The sequence below is a fragment of the Talpa europaea genome (assembly GCF_964194135.1).
Source record: "Talpa europaea genome assembly, chromosome: 7".
Lineage (NCBI taxonomy): Eukaryota > Metazoa > Chordata > Mammalia > Eulipotyphla > Talpidae > Talpa > Talpa europaea.
The window spans coordinates 62,029,156-62,041,553 of NC_140074.1; the positions used below are offsets into that span (position 1 = coordinate 62,029,156).

At 39.2% G+C, this 12,398-nt stretch overlaps 1 protein-coding gene across 1 annotated transcript in view; it reads right to left on the bottom strand.

Annotated features, from left to right (window-relative positions):
* The window catches only part of LPAR1 (lysophosphatidic acid receptor 1), a gene marked incomplete at both ends in the record, with an annotated part of 66,009 nt that overhangs the window by 38,769 nt on the left and 14,842 nt on the right, over nucleotides 1-12,398 (bottom strand). Inside the window, one exon of the mRNA XM_084236396.1 lies at nucleotides 11,303-12,050. Within this exon, the coding sequence (XP_084092522.1) occupies nucleotides 11,303-12,050 (748 nt within the window). The remainder of the gene's footprint in view (nucleotides 1-11,302; nucleotides 12,051-12,398) is intronic.

Below are 12,398 nucleotides of genomic sequence, written 5' to 3' on the forward strand. Positions count from 1 at the left end.
GAAGAGAAGCTTTTTGTAGTACAGAAATACCTGTGTAGAATGAACTCATGGAAAACCCTACTTAAAATGCAACATTCTTTGTGTCAACAAAAGTCTACTTGGGCAGGATAAATAGGTGAAGCCATGAATTTCCAGTCTCCCAATGCCAGATTAAATCCCACTTCTTCAAAAAAGACCCTGTTATTGCTGTGTCACCCTATTAGAACTCCATATTTGCTTTGGATCATTACAATAACTCCTCTATTGGTGAAGGAGACCTGGCAGGGTTTAAGTAAAGCCATGACCACACTCAGTCTAGACACTATCATCTTTACTAAAACACAGGAATAAAAGGTGGCTTCTTGGTGGCATAAAGCTCTAGTTTAGACCTCAAAGAAAATATATAAAATACAGAAACACAGGGGAAAATATCATGTGTTTATTTGGAAAAACAAATTTTGTTAGTGTCTTTTCCAAAAAGGATGACAAAGAATATATGAAAGATGAACTTAATTTTGAACTTAATTTTGAATGGAGGTATACAACATTATCTGTTAAGTATAATTATTTCTGAGAAACAAACAGAAGATCTTATATATCACACCTATCCCTTTATTTCCAGAGAACTCAGAAAAAAAAATCAGAAATATCAAGTAAGTGAAGCCCTTGTATACTTAAATTGATCTCTGGGATAATATGGAAACCTGCCAAGACATAAAGGAAAATCTATGTATGTAATTGATAGTCATTTTAAATGCTTTATTTCTAAACCAATGTCATGTATGTGTTGAGGTAGCCAAACTAAATAGAATGCCAGTTAAATTTGAATTTCAGATAAATAATGAATACTTCTGTTAGTTCATATTTAGGTCACATACAATTATTTTTATTTGCTAAATTTGATAAAACACTTGTATGTAGGTTTATCCCATGTTCATTATTACTTATTATGTCTGTATCAGGAAATAACAGTGCTTGAAGTTCCAAAGAATGTAAATCCCTGAAATCAGGATTATATATTTCTGGATGTAATAGCTGCCTTTGAATTTTACTGTTATAACAATAACAAGAAATCAACTACAGCTCTTCTTAAATCTTCCCACTCTACAAGGCCACAACAGACTTTAAGAAACCAAAGAACACTGCATCGCCAGTTCTGGGTGTTCAGAGCTTTAGATCTGGATGTTAGCATCCCCTGGTAAGATCTTTCAAGTCCTGGAGAATATATCATCACTACAGAGCCCTTCCTACTTTCCACAGAATGTTAATTTGCACATATGGTAAGTTATTCCTTTCCTACGTCAGTCACCATTCAAAATTAATTTGTTTTACAACCAATTAATGATAAGAATCTGCTAATTTTGGCCACTTCAAAAAAATGAATATATTACACCAGTGTGAGACATGGGCAAAAAACTTATAAACAGTGTCTTCAAATGTTGTAAACTTCCCTACCACCAGCCCCCTAGCAATTTACATGAGATTTGGAAGTTTAACAGGGGTTACTGTCCTATCTAGGAGACATATCAATGGCAGTCCAAGGAAAGCAACTGAAAATTTAATTCAATTCAGAATTGCGAAGGATATCTAATGGAAATAATTTCTTCTTGGCCTGGGTTCACATGACAAACTCCAACTCGACTAAGATACAATTTTGAGATCACCTCATCATGAAGTCTTCTGACATTGCCCAATCAAAAGACGGGACTCCCATAGCAGCTCATATCTTTATTTGCCACACTAAATTGTATCCATTTGTTTAAATTATCTATTATGATCTACTAAAATGAGAGCTCTTTGAAAATAGGGTACATGGCTACTCTTTTACATAAATAAACTATTATTAATGAGCTCACACTGGAACTTAGCCTGAAAATGTCCTTGACAGGACTGACCATCAATTGGTTCTAAAGCAAATCAATTTTGAAAGGTAACTATTAGGAAAGGGATAACTTATCATATGTGCAAATTAATATTTCATGGGAAGTAAGAAGGGCTCTAGAGTTATTATGTATTTCCAGGACCTGAAAGATAGTTACCAGGACATGGTGACACCCTGATCTGAAGCTCAGCTATCTTATTACAACTATCTTATAACAAACTATGAATGAGACTCATTACTAAATTGCATTAAATTTCAAGCTACACAGGTATATTTTTACTGTTACTAGGTAACCTGTATAGTCCTGAGATAGAGAAGGAGATATAAATGATTTATTCATTCAACAAATACCTTGAGTTTACTAAGTGGTGGATCCTGTTCTAAAAAAAAATTAGTTTTTTCTTTTTTTTTCTTAGTTTTTTTAAAGATTTATTTATTTTTATACAAGAGCTAAGGTGTAGTCAGAGGCATGGGAGGGTGAAAGGATTCACCAGAGACAGAGCGGGGAGCAGAACAGGCAGATGGACCAAAGACACTGCTGAAGGGTGCAGCAGGCGATAAAGGAGAGGTCTGCAGCACCATGTGGGATTCTCGCCGGCCAGCAGGGATCGAACCCACACTACAGAGGTTGCAGACAGCTTCATAGCACTGTGTTCAACTGCCTGCACCACCGGGGAGGCCCTGAATCCTGTTCTAGATGCTGGAGTGGTAAACACCTGCCATCACAGACTGTCCATAATGGTACACCAAAGAGATGCATGAAGTAGCAGTGAGAAATTAGAAAAGGGATTATTATTCCTTCCTTACCGGTGAACAGTGAGGAGACTGGAGTAAAGGAACCATAGGTGGTCATGCTATAAAGCAGGGTTAGGCTGGAACACAGAAATACAGTCTTATGACGCCATCCCTTTTGCATTTTACCCATATATGTAAGACCTGGTGGCTAAGAAGGAAACAGAATGGTCCAATAAAGGATGCCATCTGTGCCCTAGCAGTGCCATTCACCCGCAGGCTGATGGCCCGCTCCAACAGACATTGAGAAAGTGGCCTTTTCCTATCCAGAACTGACTTTAATGTTCAGCACCATTGAATCACCTCTGGGCATACTGCCAGGTGAACACTGCCATTTCTTTTGGAGCTAACAGGACTTTTCCTATACATGGCTGAGGAGCAACAATAACACGCAAGACGCTCTGAAGTATAGCTGTATATTTGGAAAATCAAAAGTGACTTAGAATAAACTGAACAGCCTGTTAGAACTGTTACTACCAACAGCTGTTGAAATACAGTATTACCTTTATACCATGTCAAATTAAGCATCATCACAACCACAAAATCCATTATTGTATGTATGTGGGTGTGTTGTGGGGATGGAGAGGAAACATATGTGTAGGCAAGAAGGAACAGTAATGATAGAAGTATTTTCTATGAGCCAGACCCCATGCTAAGAGCTTTACATGACACTGAGAATGGTCCTACTCTTTCTTACTTTATTAATTCTGAAACTGAGGGTCAAGAAGGTTAAGCCATTTACTTAGGGTTATGGAACTAGTAAGTGAGGAACCAGAACTCAAACTTCAAATTCAGGTCTATTCTGACCCAAAATCATAGCTCTCCAGTCCCTAGGCATCAGGGATTCCCATTACTTGCAATTCATTCAAGGAATCTCTGCATTGTGAACACACTAAAAAAAAAAAAAATGTTCTGGGAATGATCCCTCCCTGCTCTAGCAAAGCCACCTGCATAGACTTGAAGTCTGTGAAATTTATGCCAAATCTTTCCCCTTGGGGTAAAGTTGGCCTTTTCAACCCCTACAAATGACCAAGGTGCTGGATAAAGACTTAAAGAATGGGTCCCCAGTCTAGCTCTGCCCAGTGCATTCTTTAGAAAGAGATTAAATCCCAAGCTTTCCTTCCTCTGAGTAGAGAGATCATCAGCATATCTTTAGGTAAAAACAATAATTTAGAATGACAAGCTCCCCTTTGCAAGATTACAGTTTTAAAGTCAATTGCTCACAGTTTCTACCTATATAAACTCAATTCAAACTTGTGATGATTGGAGCAGTTCTCAGAGTACAGTCTGCTGGGCTACTTCTGAGCTCAAATCCTCACTTTGATTATCTAATAAACTTTATCTATCGTTAAGGCTTTTATTCCAGTTCCTAACATCATTTATGACTTTAAAGATGAGGACAGATGACTATGCAACTTTTATACTGAGACTAGCAGGAGTCTCAACCAGACAAGGTCTGAATCACTTCCATGAGGGCTAAATTAAGAAAGAGCTTTATGTTCAGGCTACTCTGGCCCCACCTCAAAAGGAACTCGGTTAGGTTACTGTGGTACTTCTGGTTTTTGTTTCTGTTGAAAAGATTCTTCCAAATAAAAATATTTGAATGGAAACAGGCAACAAAAGGTATAAAGAGCTTTATTTAAAAGTTGTTTTTTTCTTTTGACCTGGGCCTGGGATTTAAGGTCTGGGCATCTCTGTGGGGCTTCTTGGGGGTGTCTCTTCTGACCATACCCAAGGTGCCAAGCCAGCCTCAGGGCTGACCAAACAATCAGGGCTCTCATGAATATTCTCTCAGGTTCTTCCTCAAAGAGGCCTTCACGGGGATGCCACAGGGGCATGAGGAGACTTGGGGGAGCTTTCGTTCCTCTTCAAAGCAACAGGATGTGCAGCTGGCCAGCTAGGGCCAGGGACTAAGAAGACTCCTGTGTCTGCTCCCTTTCACTAGTTATGGGGCCAGAAGGAACAACTTCCCTCACTGTCAAAGCTCTCTACAAAAGAGTAAAGCAAAACAGGAAAAAAAAACATGTTTTTGACACTGTTCTCTATAAATGTGCCACCCCCTTTCGTGGGGAATAATACACCTATGGGTAAGTATGAGAGAAGTTGATAAGGAGAGAAATCATAGTCCCTTGTTTTTGTTTCAATTCCATTTCTGTGTTTTCCACTGGAAAATGCTACATGACCGATACATAGTAGTCACTGCCCTTATCATTTTATCATAAAGCATTAAATACAACTCTTGCACAATCTTATTAATCAAAGTATTCAAGTTTACCCAACAGATGAAGATTCAAAGAAATTAATGCACAGAGAAAGCAAAGTGCCCAAAATTACCCAGAGAGTTAAGGGCAGAGTCAATAATAGATCCCTGGGATATTTTGCCTCAATAAATATGAGAACACACACTCACATCTCCTAGGTAAAACATAAACAGAAAAGTTGAATAAAAAGTGAATACAATACTGTTAAGAAAGCTGCCAGGACACTAAGAGTGTAAAAGCCATACAGTTTCTGATAACTTTTGTCGAAGTTTCATTGCAAAAATTACAAGTTGCTTATAAGAGGCAAAATTAAAAAGGACCCTTTCTTTGGAGCCACATACCTTTACAGCCCCGATGTTTATATCTAATCCTGGACTAGCCACATAAATACATGTTGATGTTTACTGGGAAGAAAATGATGGAAAAATGCAGATGGGACCAAACAAGGTGGGGGAACAGGCAGTAAGATTACCACCTTGCTGGAAGTCAGGAAACCTGGATCCTGCTGGGGCCAGCAGCTAACTCATGCCTAAATGTCTCAATTCACTGGGGTGGTGTGATTTTTAAGGACCCTTTCAGCTCTGAAATGCTAAATCTTGGAAGATCTTTCATTTAAAAAAAAAAAGTTTTCCTTTGCTGTATTTTCACAGTGGAACAATCCAGTGTTAAATTGTGCATTTATAAAGCCAAAAGAGAACTGTGGAAAGGATAGAAACAAACAGAACACAGACCCTACTTGGGGGTGACCTTACATCCTCAGTTTACCAGTGACCCAACCAGTTAGTCTGTGTTCACCACTAATTGTCTGTTTAGATGGTTAGATGGTTATTCCTGTAAGGAATTGGTGTTCTTTATCTGGGGGAATCTTTCAATGTCTCTGATCACTCCGAGGCAGAAGCCCAACACCTTGGCGTGCTGTGAACACTATGACCCTCCAGTCAATGCTGTACACACTCAATGTACTGAAAGCTGATCATCACGCTGCCTGCTTTCAGTTCCTCAGAGACGACATTTTGTCTGCTGTTGTTTTGCGTCTCCTCCACTCCCACCATAAGGGGACACAAGCTCCTCCACATACACCAAAACCCAGCTCAATAATTCCTCCTCGGGCTCATTCTGCCCACACTTCTACTAGTACATGAGCCCAGTGTTTTTCAGCTCTTTTTATTCTTTTTTATTTGTTTCATTTTTTTATTGAGGTAACATTGGTTTAGAACTATATATAATCAGAGGTACAGGATCACACCTCTTCAGACAGAGGTTACCACACCACACTGACCACCAAAGCACCTACAGTCCTTCACCAGAGACCATGGTCCCTCCCCCAAGGAGTCCCCGCTCCCCTCTGGGGTTGTCTCTTTATTAGTCTCTACAACACCACAGAAGGTCTGTAAAGAATGGCTTTTACCTTACTCATTATTTTATCCCTTAGCACACAATTAGCATCCAACTACATGTTTGCTGAATTAAATTGAAAAGAGAAATACTTCCAGATTAGTTAACAGGATATTGCTCAAATTATCTTTCTTCAAAGTGAAGGAGAAAACAATAGGCTTAACTTACTCTGATCCCACCACTTATCACCTCCAGTAACTGTCTCCTTTCAGAGAAGGCAGAGGTCACTGTCCACAACTCCACAGCTGGATTTCAGTTCTTTCACTTGCAAAGTGAGTGGTCTTGGACAAGCTAATGAGCTCAGTCCCCTCAGTAGAAAATGGGGCAAATGCAACTTTCCCTGGTGTGAGGTTACACAATACCAAGTGTCCTCCGTGTGCAAAAGAGAGTGCCAAGTACTGAGCTGGCACAGAGTACATGGGTAGCAAGGGGTAACTCAGCTTGGGTGCTGCGCATTTCCAGCCTATCAAATAGATGAGTATCACTCACTTCATCCTCAATGAGATAAACCCCACCTGGATGCACTTTGCCTTATGCCCCTCATTGTGTCCCAGGGTTTTGATGGCAAAACCTTTGTACCCACATCATCAGTTTCTCTTTCCAAATTCTGGTTTGGTTTGTTTTGGTTTTTCTGTCCCAAGTATCCCAATAGAACTATCATCGCAAGGAACAGAGCAGGAAAAGCAAGGACTGACAATGCAAGACAGGCTGTGGACAAATAAGGAAGAACTTCTTGACTACAGCTCTGATTCAACTGTGGAACAGACTCAAAAGGAATTCTTGGTAAAATGTCAAGTAAGGAGAGCTCCCACCTCGGTAAGGATGACATGATTTCACGCTGGGATAATGAAACCTCAATTTAACTACACCTTGCACAGATGGCTCCCTCCATCAGAAACACCAGCAGTGGAAAGGCTGATGACATTTGAGGCATGCGCGTCATCCAGGGAAGCAAAGGGACGAAAGGAATGCTCCCTTAAAGCTTTCTTCTGCTCAGAAACATAGCACAGACCTCTAGGCAGTATCAACAGAAACAAATGGGATCAAATGTTTCAGCTTAATAGCACAGTACTGTTTAAACTTGACAACAAAATAAAGCATGTGGTGGTGGTTATTTTTATTATAGCGAGGCAGGTCCACATGGTAAAAAACCCGTGGATCCAGGACCGAACCGCAGTGCCTATACTTTTTGCTGTGTGACCTTTTAAGGCACCTAATCTCATGAATGCTACCTAAGGGCTTGACAAAAATGTTAGGATTCAGTATGCACTCAAAAGCAGCTTATATACAACCTTGTGCTTAAAAAGTACTACTTACTGGTGCTGCCATGAGAAATCTTTTTTTTTTTTTTTAAATTTTATTGTTATATTCCCCATACAATTGCAGCCCCCCCATTCTGACCCCAATCCCTCCCCTCCCACCCCCGCCCCCCTAAAAGTGTCTCTGGTTCATAGTTTTTTGTTGATTTTGATTTTCACTTTCTTATAGTTATTCATTTTCCTGGTCCCTTATTTAAGTTTTCTAGATTCCTGCTATGAGTGAGACCATCCGGTATTTTTCTTTTTCTTTTTGGCTTATTTCGCTGAGCATGATCCCTTCCAGCGCCATCCATGTTGCTGCAAATTGCATGTGTTTATCTTTTTTGAATGCTGAGTAATATTCCATGGTATATATGTACCACATCTTCTTGATCCAGTCATCTATTTTTGGGCATTTGGGTTGTTTCCAAAGCTTAGCTATTGTAAACAGTGCTGCTATAAACATAGGGGTGCAGGTGTTCTTTGGAATTGATGTTTCTGTGTCCTTTGGGTAAATACCTAGGAGTGGAATTGCTGGATCATATGGAAGCTCTATGTTTAGTAGGTCCAGAAATCTCCACACAGCTCTCCATAGTGGTTGGACCAGTTTGCACTCCCACCAACAGTGCAGAAGAGTTCCTTTTTCTCCACACCCTCGCCAACATTTGTTGTTGCTAGTTTTTTTAATATGTGCCATTCTCACTGGTGTAAGATGGTATCTCATGCCATGAGAAATCTTAACGATGTCTTTATTTTTGTTTACTTCTAGAAATTCAGTTTGCTGACCAGCAAATCCTTTGCCTGATCATGAAATAGGTCTAAAACCCAGAGGTCAATTTGATGTGGTGAAATGGAAACTGAAGTTTTTCCACACAGATCATCAAATCATAATCATTTCCAGACTAAATGATAGTAAAACAAACATTATTTGTTGTGCGTTCATTGTGACCAGTCACCTTCCAAGCTGTTAAGTGATTGCAAGGCATGAAATATGATAGGCATGTAGCTTGTGCCACATGCTGAATAAAGTGGCATATGTGTTAGTAAATCACCAGAGTTCTCTTTGGTCCTCAGTTTTGAAAATTCAAAAACCTGGCTTGCTGCCACATTTATTCATTCAAAAATTAATTAATGAGCACCTACCCTGTACCAGATACTATGCCAGATAATATGGAAAACACATCATTAAATGATAACCTGCTGTCACAAAGCAGACAATCTGGCAGAGATGACAGATATAAGTTAAATATGTACCACCAAAAATTTGATCATCAATAAATTGATTTATAATGAGAATAGTTTCACACAGACTAGAACTCTTACTACTATAAGACCAATCCATCTCTTGCCTGTGATCACGGATACACAAAGATGGACACAGAAATCCACATAGGACAGCACCAGAGGGAACAGGCGTCACTGTGACAAACATCTCTTTAGGGTTGAGAATTCCCTACTCTCAGCCTTCCAACTTCCCATGCTTCATTCTACCAATATTTGCAGCTTTTCTCAAAAAGACCACTATTGACGTATTCAATTTCTCCTTCCTGTATTATAATCACACACTTATCTTGCATCACCAAGGTTCTTATCACTGGTACTTTCTATGTTCCCAAACCTCTTCTATCATGTATCTGTACAAATAATGCTATTCATTTCAAACGTATCTATCTGCCCATATTCAATCTTTCTGGAATCTACTACTTCAAACTTCAGAGAGCAACATTTCTGCTATTTTCCAGTTTGGGGTTGCTGTGGTGGGACAGAAGAGGCATTCTGTGTAGTTGGACACTGAAACTGAAGTCCCATAAACCCTCAAAATAACTCATATTTAACCTACAAAACAACCCAACAAGGCACAGAAGTTAATTTTAAATAAATTGTTAAGCATACTATACACCAGACTATGTTGGGCATTTCATGAAGATCAAACTTAAAATAGTTGCTTGGCAGGTTCATAGCCCAAGGTCAGTGCTCATTTTCTGCTGGTGCTGCTATGAACTATAAGCAGGACTGGAGGTAAAAACAGAAAAGGCATACCAGCATGAAAAGTCTCAACAGAAATTCAAATCAGGAAGTGAACATTGAAGTCAATGCCAAAGTATCTTGTGTTATTTAACTTTAAACAAAAGTAACATTCATGATAAACTAAGATGTTACAATCATATCATAGAAAATACATCTTGAGGGGAATGCTCAAGGTTTTGTTGATGATTAAACATATAAGGAAAAAATTTTTGTACTTCTACCAAATTCCCCTGAATGTAATAAGACAGTCTCACACCCTGAGTGAGTGGGAGTTCAGAAAGAATATTACCGAAATGTGTGCCAGTGAGTTGCAGGCAGCACTTAAGTTATGGTCAGCAATTACAAGGCCTTGTCCTTATAGGTGGACCAGGGAGTCAAAATAAGGATCCCCAGAAATGATCCCCATTTATGCATTCACCCTAATGAACCACTGCATCAATTAGAAGGCTATAATTAGGGCTCTCTTTCCAGTGACTAAAATTAACATAATTCCCAGTTTCAGAGGAGTCACACAACCCCAGGTTACATTCATTCAACAATGCTTTACAAATTGGAGCAGAGGGAATTAGAGAAACTTTCCACTGAATCTCCATGGGGAAAGATGACTTGCTGAAACTTTTTTTAAAAGGTTTCCAAAATGCAATCAAACATTAATTTGATCTAGTCTATAGAGACTATGTCAGTTAGTAGTGTATTATTTAAACAAATTCTCACTGTGTGAATTTTTAAAACAGTCAATGCTAAGCTTTAAAAGAAATGTTCAGTCCAACGGACAACACAGAGCCTGGAACTTATTAGGTGCTTTTTAACTACTTTCTGAGTACATATTCCTCTTGATCACTATCACGAATTTTTTCATCTAGGTTAAACTATGGTTATTTAAAGAAGAAAGTTACTAAGTATATATACAAACATAAAACCTCACTCCTCACCTTGAAATATGAATTAACTTCCACTACTACAAAATGAAAATGGCGAAAAAGACATGTTTTCATAAAAATGAATGTCACAGAATGCTACTAAATTCCAATTGATTTTGTACAGTAAATCCATACAAAAACCTTAATATTTACCTAAATGTAGCAAAAATTACAGAACATGAAAGAAACAGACTCCTACAAGTAGCTATATATTTTTATTATCTAAAAGCATATTATCTCTGAAAATCTATAGTAAAGAGACCATATGACAAAAAGCCCAAAATTGGGGCTGTAAAGAAATCTTTCAGAAGCTGGTATTTTCAAAACTTGATGGACAAATCCATTGATGCCACCTTCACATCATCATTTGTAGTACATCACTGGAACATGTACTGCCCTAAAGTCAATTCTATAATTGTAAAACCATGATGCTGACTTCATCACAGATATTTGTTTGTTTGTTTTTTGGTTTTTTTGTTTTTGTTTTTGTTTTTTTTTGTGGGACCCTCACCGGCGGCCAGGGAACTAACCAGCGCTGCAGAGGCTGCGAGCAGCCTCACAGCCCAGTGCTCAACCACTGCGCCACCAGGGAAGGCCTATCACAGATATTTGATATACAGTTGCCTCATTCCCTCATCATTCCTGAACATGTACCTAGTGAATATTCATATTTTTATTTGCCACTCTCATAAATTAATGTGGTTTATATTAAAGTACTGAAAAATCTATAAAGAAAAAAAAACTTACCAAGCACAATGACCACAGTCTTCAGGAGACTCATCATGGTATCCCGATTCCGACGGGGCCCAGAACTATGCCGAGACATCCTCATCGTCCTCTGGCGAACATAGCCAAAGATATGAGCATACAGAACCACCATGACAACAAAGGTCACCAAGTTGAAGATGGCCCAAAAGACCAAGTAGGAGTCACTGTAGAGGGGTGCCATGTTGGAACAATTTTCAATGTCACAGATACAGTTCCAGCCTACACTGGGAATAGCACCCATCACAATGGCCATAGTCCAGATGACTACAATCACCACCACCACCCGCCGGTTGCTCATCCGTGTATGGAGCTGCATGCGAAAAACTGTGATGTGTCTCTCGATTGCAATCGCCAAAAGGTTGGCCACAGATGCCGTCAGGCTGGTGTCAATGAGGCCCTGACGGAGGAGCCACGTGCTGACGGTCAGTCTCCGAGTATTGGGCCCCGTGTTGAACATTAAGTAGAAGTAGGCCAACCCAGCAAAGAAGTCTGCAGCAGCCAGATTAGCCATTAAGTAATAAATAGGAAAATGGAAGCGACGGTTGACATAGATTGCCACCATGACTAGTAGGTTGGCCAACATGATGAAGATGCACACAGTGATCCCAAGTCCCATGACGAGTTTGCTGACTGTGTTCCATTCTGTGGCAAGATACTTTCCACTCCGGTTATAGAAGAAGGCGATAGACTCATTGTAGAAGCACTGTGGTTCATTCATGGCTGTGAACTAAGAGAAAGGAAGAAAGATGAAAAAAAAAAGGAAGAAACCACAGATTCAAACTAAAAGACATATCGTACAAGACTTCTCTGGTAAATATGGCAAAGAAAACAAAATGAAAGCACTTGAAAAATCTCATTCCAAATATGTTCTATGATTATATTGAAACCCCAAGGATTCTCACTGTATTACCATCCTCAAGATTAAAGACAGTTGGAGTTAAATAAATGACAAGGTCTGTGCTTGGTGGTTGCATGTCATTGAAGTCAACTCAAAAAGCCACATGGCCCAAAAATCTTGCTTAAAATACATGAGACAGATGAGAATTTTGCAGAACATTGCAATTGGAATATTTAC